At 36.4% G+C, this 13187-nt stretch overlaps 1 protein-coding gene across 1 annotated transcript in view; it reads right to left on the bottom strand.

Annotated features, from left to right (window-relative positions):
• Positions 1–1375: 1375 nt before the first annotated feature.
• Positions 1376–13187, bottom strand: part of TNKS2 (tankyrase 2) — a 29481-nt gene continuing 17669 nt past the window's right edge. Inside the window, exons 17-27 of the mRNA XM_053983774.1 lie at positions 13004–13113; positions 12132–12320; positions 11077–11329; positions 10380–10462; positions 9840–9960; positions 7810–7907; positions 7057–7131; positions 5942–6047; positions 5124–5310; positions 3977–4133; positions 1376–3690 (exon numbers count right to left, since the gene is read on the bottom strand). Of these exons, the coding sequence (XP_053839749.1) occupies positions 3628–3690; positions 3977–4133; positions 5124–5310; positions 5942–6047; positions 7057–7131; positions 7810–7907; positions 9840–9960; positions 10380–10462; positions 11077–11329; positions 12132–12320; positions 13004–13113 (1442 nt within the window). The 3' untranslated portion in view covers positions 1376–3627. The remainder of the gene's footprint in view (positions 3691–3976; positions 4134–5123; positions 5311–5941; positions 6048–7056; positions 7132–7809; positions 7908–9839; positions 9961–10379; positions 10463–11076; positions 11330–12131; positions 12321–13003; positions 13114–13187) is intronic.

Below are 13187 nucleotides of genomic sequence, written 5' to 3' on the forward strand. Positions count from 1 at the left end.
GTCTCTGCTAAATCAATGCTTCAAAACCAAAGTTTTGAAGATCTGTTGTGCAGGGCATTTGCCTTTGGTATTTAAACCCTATTTCTTTTCTTGCACACACACTTTTCCCCAGGTCTAACATTAATGTTTTGAATTGGCTGCAACTTTCCCCTTCTAAAACATGTGTGTTCTTCTCAAAGAGAGCCCCGTAATGTCCACACATCAATGGCTGTTTGCTTTTTTATGTCAAATGTAAATTGGGAAGCTAAGGTACCATGATTACTTTGACCATTCCTAACAATTACATTTGCTATTCCTAACATGCCTTTTCAGTGTGTGTAGAATTTGCCTTTCTTTTTTTGCAGGTTATTTTGTCTATTCTCTCCCTGCTGTCTTCTCTCAGTTGCCAACCTTGCCCATTTTAGGGCAGAACTTGTGATCCTCAAACCAGTCACCTACATGCTTTTTCTTCTGTGTTCTGCTGTGGCTGCCTGTAGCTTTTTCTGACCTAGTGAGCCACAGGGAGAGGGAAGAAACCCCTTGATACTCTCAGAAGCACCACTGCTTATGCTTGCTGCACAGGGACAAGAAGAGGGATACACCTCCCCTTATGCCCTCCACTGTAGCACTTCCCTTGCTGGCACCACCTCCACCTCCTACTGCAACTTAAGCACAGCTCCAAGAACCAGAGAGGGGCAGGCCTCAGTCAGTCTCATTGCCAGGTCACTGAAGGCAAGAAAGCAGCCTTCAGCTCAATACCAATCAAGTCTCTACACTACTTTTTTAAACTGGAAGGCAGAAGGAAAGCCACCCATGGGGCTGTTTCCAGTGAAAATCCATTTTATGAGTTCAGGAGATTGGCTGAAGAAAGGGACATGGCTCCTAGGCTGCAGCACTCTCAGAAGCACTTATCAGAAGTTATGTTTCCAAAACCCTTTAAAGATTTTCATTACCATTGATCTTAGAAAACATTTGCTTTCCTGCCCTCTAGTGCTCATGTCTATTTAAGTCTTCTATACAAACCTGGTTTTGGAAACCTACCACCATATAAATGGTCCTACTGAAATAAAATTACTTACTTATTGCAATACTACCAGTGATCTAAACAGTTCCTTCTGCTGTTGCTCAGGTATGTATCACACCCATGCCGTTATCTGAAAGGTAAGACTCTTCAGGTTACTTTTCATTTTACCAAACCAATGTAAGCAAGTTTTCTTTCTCAGTTCTGGACTATATAATGGAGTTTTAAGTGCACAAATTGCAGCTGACTTCTGGGTTTATTACTAAGACATTTTCACTGCTAGCTAAAGCTGTTAGTTAGCCACATATCAAACTACAAGTTTTCACAGTATTTACAGGTTTTTATCCACATTAAAAGCTCTTCTATTTAATGTAATTAATTTTACCTCCAGTGATGCAGTTTATTACAGCATTGTGCAAGCTCACATTTAAAACAACGGGTTAACATACTACATGTGTAATTACTCCCAAGCTACCAGAAAACCAGTGAATGAAATTTATTTAGTGTTAAATGGATATGGAATGTCATACAGTACATGTAAAGACACTTCAAGATGAGTAAAGCAGAACTAATTGCACAAGGGATTAAAGGTTCACCTCAACAGTCAGTATTATCAAATCATTACAGCTTCCATCTTCAGAGTGCAAGGTATGTCATGCAAAAAAACAGCTCAAAAAATCCCCAAACAGACAAAACCAACATTGTGGTACCACTTAAAATGCTATCATACCACAATATTTTACAAGACATTAGGTGATCATTCATATAGAATGAAGCATTTTACCAATAACAAAAAAATTTTAAACATAATTAACAGATTTTGCATGAACACAAATTCCAGCATTACTATACCTAAGGAACAGGCAACATGCTGGGAGAAAGTACCTAAAAATCAAAGCCTTTTTTATCCATAGCCAATATTACTTTCTGCAAGAATTCGGCAATCTTATTCAGTTTCCTCACATAACTGGGTAAGTACATTTTTACATAGAGCATAATCACATAACCACCACATCAGCAAGAGGATTTCATTATCTTGATCAGTTACTACATTTAAAATCATGGTAAGATAACATGCCCTGCAAACAAATTGTCTTCTGGGACAGTGTTCTGTATGTAGAAATATTAAACAACTAAAATATACTCCTACCCACTTTAACCCCAAGTAACTTATAATTTGTATTTACATATTTTTGAAATATGTAGGTAAAAACTGCAGATGGCAGAAAAGCAGAATACACACAAGAGCTATGAGAGCGCTGACTGAGCGAGGGGGTGCAGCCAGGAACCCCGAATGACACCTGGGCAGGGCTGGACCTTTTGCACTCTTCCTCTGTCCAAGGGACCTCACCAGGGCTACCAAAGGCAGCTGCTGCTGTGGCAGAGCTGCTCTTCCTCTCCCAGCTGGCTGAGCTGGGAGCAGAAGGTGCAGCCCAGCAGTTCCACTCAGCTGAAAAGAGACAAACACACTCCTACACACCTGCTTCAACCACAGCTTGAATGTTAACATGGACGAGACACAGGAGATGAGAGGATGGCTTTTAACATTTCCACCTTGCAATGCTCATATTCTGAGGGCACCAACAGGTAGATTAATCTACCAAAAAAAGCATACAAAAAAGGCCAAGTTGCTTGCCCTCATATTAGGAATAAACTATTTAACTTCCTGGCTTAAATGTAAGCAAGAGAAACTCAAGAAAGAACTTCTTGAGGTTAATTTTCCATCTACATTCAAAGAAAATAATTTACTAAAACTGTAACTTGCAAGGTCTACTAGCCTTGAAGTGAGGATACAGATTAACTATACCTATAGTTAAATAAAAAACTTCAAAAGGCATTTTACAGAAATAAAATATGCAACTCTAGGAAGTAGGTGGAAAACCACTTTAGTATTTGTCTGGAACATTCTATTTTCATAGCCCATCATTCTCAGGAATGTATATTTCATAAATAAAAATAGAGAACAAAAATTTGTGTATTCAATCTAAAGTTGGATATTTCTAAACCTCTTCAGATAAAATTTGCTTTCTCCCTCAACAATTAAGTGATAAAACCTGAAAAAAATTGACTTTTCAAATCTATCTTGCATGAGGAAACACAGATGAACAAACCAACATCTGGAAAGAACATTTTGTACAAGATTGCAGTTCTAAAACACTTATATTACAAAGCAATGTAAATAAATACCAGGCTAGTACAAAAGCTCTTATTTACAGTTTTACAAATGAAAACGTTTTCAGTGTAAATGCAGTGTTTTAAAGAACACAGTATTAGTAAAATGAGTTCCTGTATAGACCATTACAATTTCTGCTAGGTTTGAATGCAGTATTGTATAAAACCATTGTTTCAAGTTAATTTTTGTTTATAATTTAGTACAGCCAAACCCCAGTTTATGCCTGGAATGGTATCTGTTAAAGTGCTGAAAAAGAGGACATTTTTGAAATTTTAGAAAAACATACTGTACATTATTAAAGCTTTATCAAGTCAAAACTGGTATATTTTGTTCACATTTGCTACCACACCACCTGGGATTTGGAAGTTTTTCAACAAAAACTTGTAATTATTGGGATGGCAGCCATCGATATCTTCGCATCCAAAGTCTGATGGTTTCCCACAAGTAACTTGTCTTAAGCTTCAGTGGTGGCTTCAGGTTTCATAATCTGGTAAGTAATCAAGTATTCTGGATAAGCCTGGAAGAGTGACACACACATTGTTTATTATTATTTCATTCTTTGGATAAATTCATAATGTTTGTTAGGAAGGACAAAAAATTAGTGCCAAAGGAAAAAGGGGCAAAACATCAAAGGTAAAAATCCCTGGATCATTCAGGAAACATGCATTCTTTCAACTGCAACTGCAGCTGGAGCTTGTTCTGAGACAAAAGCACCAGAAACCTAGGGGAAAAACCCCCAAAGCATTACATGCTTTTGATAAAGACAAAAAAGTGTCTGTAAAACCAACTCAAAAGCTATTTACCTGCTCTCCTCTGTAAATGACATATTCTGCCAATGCCAATCCATTTACACTGGGGCGCCCAGTCACTGAGTGATGTCCTGGGGGAGAATGAGCCATTTTCATGGCACTGAACTGCAGGAAGGACTTGCCCAATGTTACACGACAGAAGAGCAACTGCCTGTGTTGAAAGGGAAAAAGGACCACGAATACACAATGCTTATGACTTTGAACCTTGAAACCACTTTAGTCAGCTTTCATAGTTCATAAATTTCGCAGGTTCTGTTTTGCTGAACAAAAGTTGCACTCACTTTGGAAAGATCTAGCCCAAGGAAAGGGTTGGTAGTAATATGGAAAAATGTTTACCTTAGTTACTGGAAACAGTGTGCTTAACCATGTACTCAGAGATTGCCACCACCTTTTCTTTGTCTGTTACTTATTTATTTTAATTTTTTGGGGTTTTTCAGGAAAAAGTTTTTTATCCCTTCCCCCCATTACTCATCCTGACAACATAATTCACAAGTGTTCTAATGCTAGATTTGTATCCAACAGCCAAGTCAATATCAAGGCCAAGTGCAAACTCTAGGTCAATGCAAAATACCTCAGACTAGCATTTGTCAGTTTGTTATGCTGTTTTCACTATTAAAAGACTCAACAAGGGCTCTTATTTCTGTATACATGTTCCTACTACAATGACAGTGAAAAGTGGATTCAAGAACTCAGTGCAGAATTCACAAATCCACATCTCTATTTCAGTGTGTGAAAAACCAGTGATGTGAGGGCTGACTGTTATAAAGTACATCCTCCTCAAAGAAATACTGCATCTGAGTATCTCTGAATTTCTCCTTTCTCTGTAACAGCCAATGAACTAAACTCTCATATTGCTGCATCTTTCACATTACCATCTAGCAGATCCTCTTCACTCTCGGGCTCCCTAAGTCAGATTTTTATATTAAGGGCAAAGATATAGTTAAATACACTGAAGATGGTCAAGGATTCTTTAGGACTTTGAAATGTCAAAGTTTTCTCAAAGTTTCTATTAGGCCCAGCACACAGAGAGTACTGAGAAGGTCTGATTACCAAGTAAACCCTTCTTCAGAGAGAGACTGCTGCATCGATAGTCTACGACACAATATACAAAAGCAAAATCAGATTCTTTCAGGGGACTTACCTGTGGCAAACATAGCAAGATCTATCTTTGTGAATTGGACATCCAGTGCCACCTCCAATTCCATACACATATTGATTGCTTTTGGAAGAATTTTCAGCAAAATAAATCCCAGCTCCAAACATGCCACCTATATAGGCATGTCTCTCATCAAAACCTTTGTGAATGATTGCATTCACAAATGGGGAGCCTAAGAGAAAGGAAGCAAAATACTGAAAATACAGTACACAGATTTTTGTATGTGTCACAATTCAATCACTTGTTCCCATTGTGTTGGGAACTATGTAGCCTTCCTTATGAACATGCACTGTGAACTTTGCTCACCAGGATAAACTCTGTATTTGTGTACAGGAAAGACTTCAATTGGCTTTACCTTGCTAATGATAAGCTATCTTTTCTGGAATGCTTAACAAAACTAACTTATCAACTTATAAAACCAAGAAAGCCAACAAAAAAATCCCACCCCAAAACAATCCTTAACAGAATAAAGTTTGACCTTTAATCATTTTGGTCATACAGCTGATAAAACAGACTTGAGGAGGCACACTACTTAATCTTCATTCATAATTGCTGAAATGTTTTCACTTAGATGTTTGAGGTCTCCTTCGGGGAGAGACAAGGAGATGCAAATTTCAGAAGAACAATACAGTATATTTTATCATCCCTTTTGAAATACACAAACACTTGCTCATAAAAAAACTCACATAAAATCTAGATCCTACTTCCACTGAGGAAATTTACTTTGTTTGAGACACTAGAAACCCTCCAATGAAGAGTGGTGCTGATGAAATAAGTTCATAAAGTGCATTTCAAATTCTCACCATGAAACAGCATCCTTTCATTGGCATGGTTATGATTCTCTTCAGAGACCTCTTTCCTTCTGTGAGTGTATCTTTCCCATAGTTTTTTGTTGCACACTTTCTGAATCTGAAACAGTCAAAATTACCAAAAAACTCATTTCACTTTACTGGACAGATGTATATCCTATAGCTACTATACTACAGTACAGTTACACTGCCACTGGAATGATAATACTTTCCTTGGGATTCAGTGGAACACAAAGTGACTTACCCTGCACAAACTGATTGTCATTTTATGACAAGTAAGTAATAACTATATACTTAAGAATCAACTCATCTTATAGAGTTCCTTGTTAATTTTGTGGTTAAATTAAATTAATTAAATACGCTCTAATTTAAATTTAGCAGGCTCAGTCACAATTTTTCTTGATGCCGAATCACTAGTAAAAAGTTCAATCAGTAAACTAAGAAATGCCTTCCATGAAGATTTGTGAAACACTTTTAAAAGAAAATAAATTACATACTCCCTGCAGAGGTATGCTGGGCATTGCAAAGCATCGTGTGTGTAGATATAGCATAGTAATTCCACTGTAACTTCAGTTCAGAATAAAACCTAGTAGTACTTACTTGCAAATCAAAATATTTATACTATTAATGAAAATTACCATTACTTCAGAGGGAAAACCACATAAATACAAAGCAAAATTCCATTAGATTATTTAAACTCATCTACCGCCTATTTTTTGACACTTGTTTGATGTTAAATCAAGCCAAAATAAGAGTTCAAAAGTTTTGCTTTTCCTTCTTTTGTTTTTTTTCCTGCCATTCTCCCTCAAAAGACACCCTCTTCTGTTTCCTATGTAACTTCCTGCCTTTTTCTTCAAATATTCTCCAGTTTTGAGCGACATTCTTCTACATCAATTTCTTCCTGACTATTAACCCATAAATAGCTTTTCCGTATAAACTTAAGTCTTTGAATTTCCCTGGAAAGTGATCTTTATCCTGTGCCTGTCTCAGAATGACAAATCTTGTCACCATATGGAACTCAAACAAGTGTAGAACATTTTACAGATATGTTATTTTTAGACAAAACTCTAAAGGTGTAAAACCACTGGGGATGAAAAACCAACAGGCACCTTTAAGATGTTGTATCTATTGAAGACTCCACCAGCATGTCCTCCATCTCTGTGCTCTCGGACAGTACTCTGCATCTGAACATTGAGAATTTAAAGAGGATGACATTCTTTCAGAAGACATTCAACACATGTTTCTTTACACAAGTCAAGTAACAAAAAGAATTAATTACGTATTAACACAATTGAAAATCATAAGAGAAATTTTTAGGTGACCGGTTGTTAAGTAATGCCAAATTTTGTGAATGCACATTAATAGGTTTAATGATTTAAAAAAAACAATGTATTTTGACTGCTCTATGGTCTAGTCTTCAAACTGGAGAAGATTGTCACTAATCTGTTTAAAATTGTGTTTGTTCAGAATTTTGCCTTGTGTGATTACTTTGAAATGGAAGCGATGTAAAACTATCTAAAACAAACAGGTAGCCAAATTCTGTGCCACTGGTAGCACAGAATTTATGTTATATTGAAGAGGTTTTATATGTAGCAGACGTTTTAAAAATACTACAAGCAATAATAATGTAAGAAAGAAAAAAGTTACAGACATCATGACCACAGATTTGGTGCATGACCACCAGATTTGGTGCACCACAGAAGTGGTGCAGTCAAAGCTGGGAATCTAAAAGATCCTTACGCAAGTTTAAGTAAAACTTAGTGATGTTTACTGCACTGTTAAACTGTCTAGCAATACTTCTTTATCTGCATCTTTAGCAGCAATAGCAAAAATACTGAGGGACTACAAAGAATGGCATTTACCTCTTCTTCTACTGACTGAAATTCCTTGTCTTCAGTAGAAAGATCTATGAGAATAGTTCCGCTAGCAGAAGTATTTAGAGTCAGGTATGGGTTAAGTCCTGTGAATGCAATAAAGCACAGCAAAATGTATGTGAATGTAATAAAACACAGTCTCAGAAACCACAATTGCTTTCTCTGATCTGTGGACACTGACTGATCCTTCTCTCAGCAAGAATCATCATTTCAGACACACTAACTCATTTATCCATGCTTAGCTCAGTATACTAATACACACAACAGGGGAAATAACTCGTAAACACGTGCTTACTTCAGAGCTCATTTCAACTCTAGGCAGTGACAGAGCAAGCAACCAGTCCTTGTACAGAGTCCACAACTACTGGTGGCAAAGGCATCATGAATGGGAAGAGCAACTTGAAACACTAATTTAGTAGGAGTATTTTTCCCATGGTCATGCAGAAAGAACTGACAAAGAACTAAGTCTGTCAATCCAACATACTTGAGCCTGGTATTGAAAGCTTAAAAGACAATGGATGTTTAAAGGAAACTTCTCTATCTTTCTAAATATGCAAAAACTTTGGAATTTTACACAGAATACAATGTCAGTTTGCATTGGACAGACTACAGTCACAACTTGCAAGTAATGGGAGCGTAATTACTGGACATAAGAATATGAAGACAGTGTGTATCAAGGGTCTTTTCTGGCCATGGCCTTTCCAGACAACTAACAGGTGACCAGAATTAAACACTGGGTCTGCCATGAGCTCTTTAAAAGGAATAATCTGGGAAAAGTGGAAATTACAGGTTCATGCAGTCTGGAACCTCATGTTAGCAGTGTGCAACTGGAATAGTGCTCAGGAGAAACAAAATGGAAAGAACCAAAATAAAGCTCATCCACTACTAACCTCAAAACAATGGTTATACTTCAGGAAGAGATGCCATATGTACAAATATACATATGTTCAAAAATACATCAGGCCTACTTAAAAGGCAAAGTATACAGTTAGTGGCTATGTAAACTTCTAACTCAAACAAGGCACGAGGCTGAAATCACATCTTAACACTAACTTTTATCCAAATTACTCAATGAGTCTGTCCAGAAAGACCTGACAATTACAAGAAAATTATGCAGATTCACTTAAATACTTCATTATCAGGAAAGGAATTACTTATCTTAGGGGTGGTTCACACTGTTTTAAGGAGCAAAAAGTAATTTAGAGCTTGAGATAGTGACTCATGACTATGGAGTGAAAATTTTAGAATAAGATTTCACAAATAGTGAATCAGGAAGGGAGAAAATCCTACCAATTTCAATTTATTTCATTTCTATGAAACACAGCAAAACAACAGTAAGTGATATTTCAATAAGTCAAAGAAGAAAAAAAAAAGATTTGGAGGGTTTTATTTGCCTTCTCCGCAGCCATAGTTAAATGAAGCACACTAAATGATGATGAATTCACAACTGCTGGTATCAACAGTCCTGCACAACTAAAGAGGCTTTAGCAGTAATTTCAACGTCAGCTAAAGCTGTTGAAAAAAGCAATTAGGTTAATTTTGGTTCACTGAAAGCACACCAACTCTATTTTTAAAGAAAAGTGTAAGTAAGAATTTCAGCTGGCTTTCTGAGTGAGCAGACAGCATTCTATGGCAGGACCCAACAGGCCTGAACTCATCAACAGAATGTGCTCTGCTCTTCAGAGTGCTTTGATGAAGATAAATAACCCCAACCTCAAGGAGCTTATGAGCATTTTGCACTAAGTCAACACTTCACCTATGTAAACAAAAAAGAGTGACCACAGAGAAAAAATATAAATCAGATACCTGAAAGGTAAGATTCACAGTAATTCACAGCATGAATAAAAGTGCCCAAGTTTCAAGTCAGCAGACATTCTTACCATTTGAAGTGCCATTTTCTAGGTCAGGTTATATTACCAAATCTTTTTAATGAGATACAATTTGGAATAACATAAGTAATTAATAAAAATTGATTATGTAAAGGCAGTATTATGTGATAATTTAAAATAAGCATATACCTTGCTGTCCAGAAATAAGTCTTTCAACTCCTTTGATGATTTTATGCCTATGGCCATAAGCATTAATGCCAATTTCCTTCAATTCTTTGTGTCCCATTTCAACCAATACATCCAATGTTATCTATAATGAAAGCAAGACCACGTTTTTTGTACTAGAACAAATGCCAATGACAGTGAAAATATACCTCACAATAGCTGTGAGAAAAAGCAAGTGTGAAAAGAACAGAAATATTAGAGCCTTCAGAGTATTATTTTCGTATTTTACTTTTACTCAACTGCTTTCTTCTAATTTTTTGTCTTAAGTAAACATGCTACAAACTACAAATTGTAACTTGCATTGCTTGCAAGCGTTATGTATATGTTAATATATACACATATATTTTAAGACACATTTTTTAATATATCAATTAGAAATTCAGTTACAGTCCTTTCCTTCATCCCACTAAGTGAAAATCTGTCTTATTACATTATACTAACCAGTCACTATTTATTCTATTGCTTTCTAGCACAGACTACCTGAAAATAAATATAACCACTTACCTGTTCTCTCTCAAATATGTCAATTAGATGTTCAAGGCCAAGGTTCCGCACAAACTGATTAATGCTAAAATCTACACCTGAAACTGGGTAAGAAGAAAAACACAATGTACATTCATACCTGTATTGTAAAATAAGGCATACACACTTCCTCCTGTCTGTGGCAATAATGAGAGAGGCAGAAATTCCTGGTCTTTTGCAGACGTAGATTAAATATTAAATATCACTGACCAGTAGCAACTAATTTGCTCTTCTACCTCCCAAAGAGCAGTCTTTGCCACAGAACAAGGCAACCAGCTACCAGAAATGCACACTACTACAGGAAATATATTGACAAGTAAAATGTCATAGAAGTAACCTTTTTAAGATACCTGATCTAAGAACAGCCTCCTAAAAACTAGATAAAATTTGTAGTAAAATACTGCTTGGTATGCAGCCAAATTTCATTTGACTTCTCTTTTAAAACACAATTCACCATGTTGGTTCTGTTCAGAAAAAAAATGTAAAGGCTCTTTAAGGGGAAAACAGTAAAATCTTATACTGCAAGACTTTTAGACTTCTGTTCCTCATTAATGACATCATAAGGAATCTAAATATTGCGTGTGCTATCATACCTCTATGAATGTATGGGAAACTTCACACCTTTGTGTTCTTTTCACCATTTGTTAAGCAATGTTATTCACTCCTGAGAAAGCCTCACCTTCTTTTTTCTCCAGAACAGTAGCTCCCTCTGCACAGTTTGTACCAACAACAGAGGGAAGTTCAGAAAAACTACCAGACAAGTTGTCAAGACTACTTGCAGCAGACAGACTGGATGGACTGGATGGAACAGAAGAGAGGGAATCAGCTGCAGAACCTGTAGTCTGAGACACACTTATAACCTGAGGTTTGTAGCAAGTTGGTAAGGCAGAAGGAGGCATTGCTGCAGTCAGTAATGCACTGACATCGTCTGCCTAAAGAGCAGAAAACAACTCATTAAAACAGAGGAACACTTTTGCACAATGTTTTTTCCTAGAATGCATTATCATTATATCAGATTTCTTAAGTACACTGCAAAATAATATTGGGAAAACAGGCATTTTGCAGTGCAGCTTACAAATGGCCTTTTCTGCAAAAGCATACATGAAACCCAAAAATGTCTATACGTAAAAGCTGTAAAAAGGTAAAAAGTAAAAGACTCCAGTATTTCTAAAAAAATTAGGGGCAGTCAAATAGAATTAATTTGCTACAAAAATGAACAGAAGCTTCTACTGGCAACTAGAATTTATGAAACAAAACAGTTACTCTGACTGTAGTTTTGGATTACATTATAATAAAGAAAGAACACCCTTAAGAACTTAAAGGGACAGATAGCTTCTTACATTTATGCTGCTACAAGGTTTGCTTATATTTTATTATCACAATTTTTGTATTAGTCAAACTATAAGCACTGAATTCAAAGCATCAAATGACAACCATTAATTCATTTTGTTAGCATTTTGAGGTTCCCCCCCCCCCACCACTCCATACTGAAATAAGATGCCTACAGCACAAAATTATTTAAAGACGGTTTATAAAGCTCTATTGACTTCCCTTGCCAGGCACATACAAACCCCACAGAAACCACAGTATTTTTAATTTTGCAGAAGTGGTTGCATTACTGGATTTTTTAAATGAGGTTTAAATGATAGTTTTTAATGAGGTTTAAATGATAGTTTTAAATGAGGTGTCACACATAGGTAAGTACAGGTTTCCCAAGAAGAGCCCATCACTTACAGTGACCAGGTCCAATGGTGTTTGTCCTTCTTGGTTTTTCAGAGTAGGATCAGCCCCATGTGCCAGTAACAAGGCACAAAGCTGAGTCCTTCCTTTCTGGGCTGCTTCATGAAGCGGTGTGAAAGCCCATTTGTCCGTAGCATTCACACATGCATTATACTTTATAAGTAAAGCTGCTACATCAACATGCTGGAAAAGTAAAAAACACCTGTTAAATTCCAAGTGTACTAAAATAATTCAGAACTATTACTGCTATTTCTCTGTAATCAGAGTAATTCTGAATTTTCTTAGAATGCATTTAGTTATGATTTTCAAAGTATTAAAGCAAGGTGTTTTCTTCTTCACCTATGACATACCAGCAGAGAGTTAAGTAAGATTTGCTCTCTTGTGAAAAAAGGACAGAGTAAAACAAAATTCCAAATCCAGAGGAACATGAAGGGAAAAAAGCCTGTTTCTGAACTTCTAGTTTGGAAAGTTCTCCAACTGTTTTGGTCAAAGACTTGAATCAAGGACAAAGATTCAGGAAGTTCACAAAAACAATTGCTGTCTCAACAGCAGTCATATAAGTGAAGGTGAGATCTTCCTAATAAAATTTGACTGGCACAGGTAAGGAAAGGCATTTTACAGAACACCTTTCAGCCTCCTGGCTTTTTAGGCATTCATGGTCAGAAAACTCCGTTTGTGACTTTACAAATTCATAAGAGTCTTTACCTACAACATAAGCTGTGATCTAATTATTCATTCTGTGTCTTACAAATAAGATTACACTATAACTCAATACCAAAAGCATTCTACAGAGGCTCAAAGTGCTGTCAATGAAATGTACCATTTTTTATAAATAAATAAAGTCTTGGAAAGTCTGAGATATTTACCCCATAAGATGCTGCATTATGCAGAGGAATCAAGCCTCCTTTATCCTGTGCATTCACATCTGCTCCATGTTGCAACAGGTATTCTGCAACCTCCAAATTATTGTAACCAGCTGGAATTGCAGAAGGACAGAATGAACAGAATTAAAACACCACCCCAAAAAGGCTGTGGAGAAGTTAATTATTA

Source organism: Vidua macroura, chromosome 8, assembly GCF_024509145.1.
Source record: "Vidua macroura isolate BioBank_ID:100142 chromosome 8, ASM2450914v1, whole genome shotgun sequence".
In the NCBI taxonomy this organism is placed as follows: domain Eukaryota; kingdom Metazoa; phylum Chordata; class Aves; order Passeriformes; family Viduidae; genus Vidua; species Vidua macroura.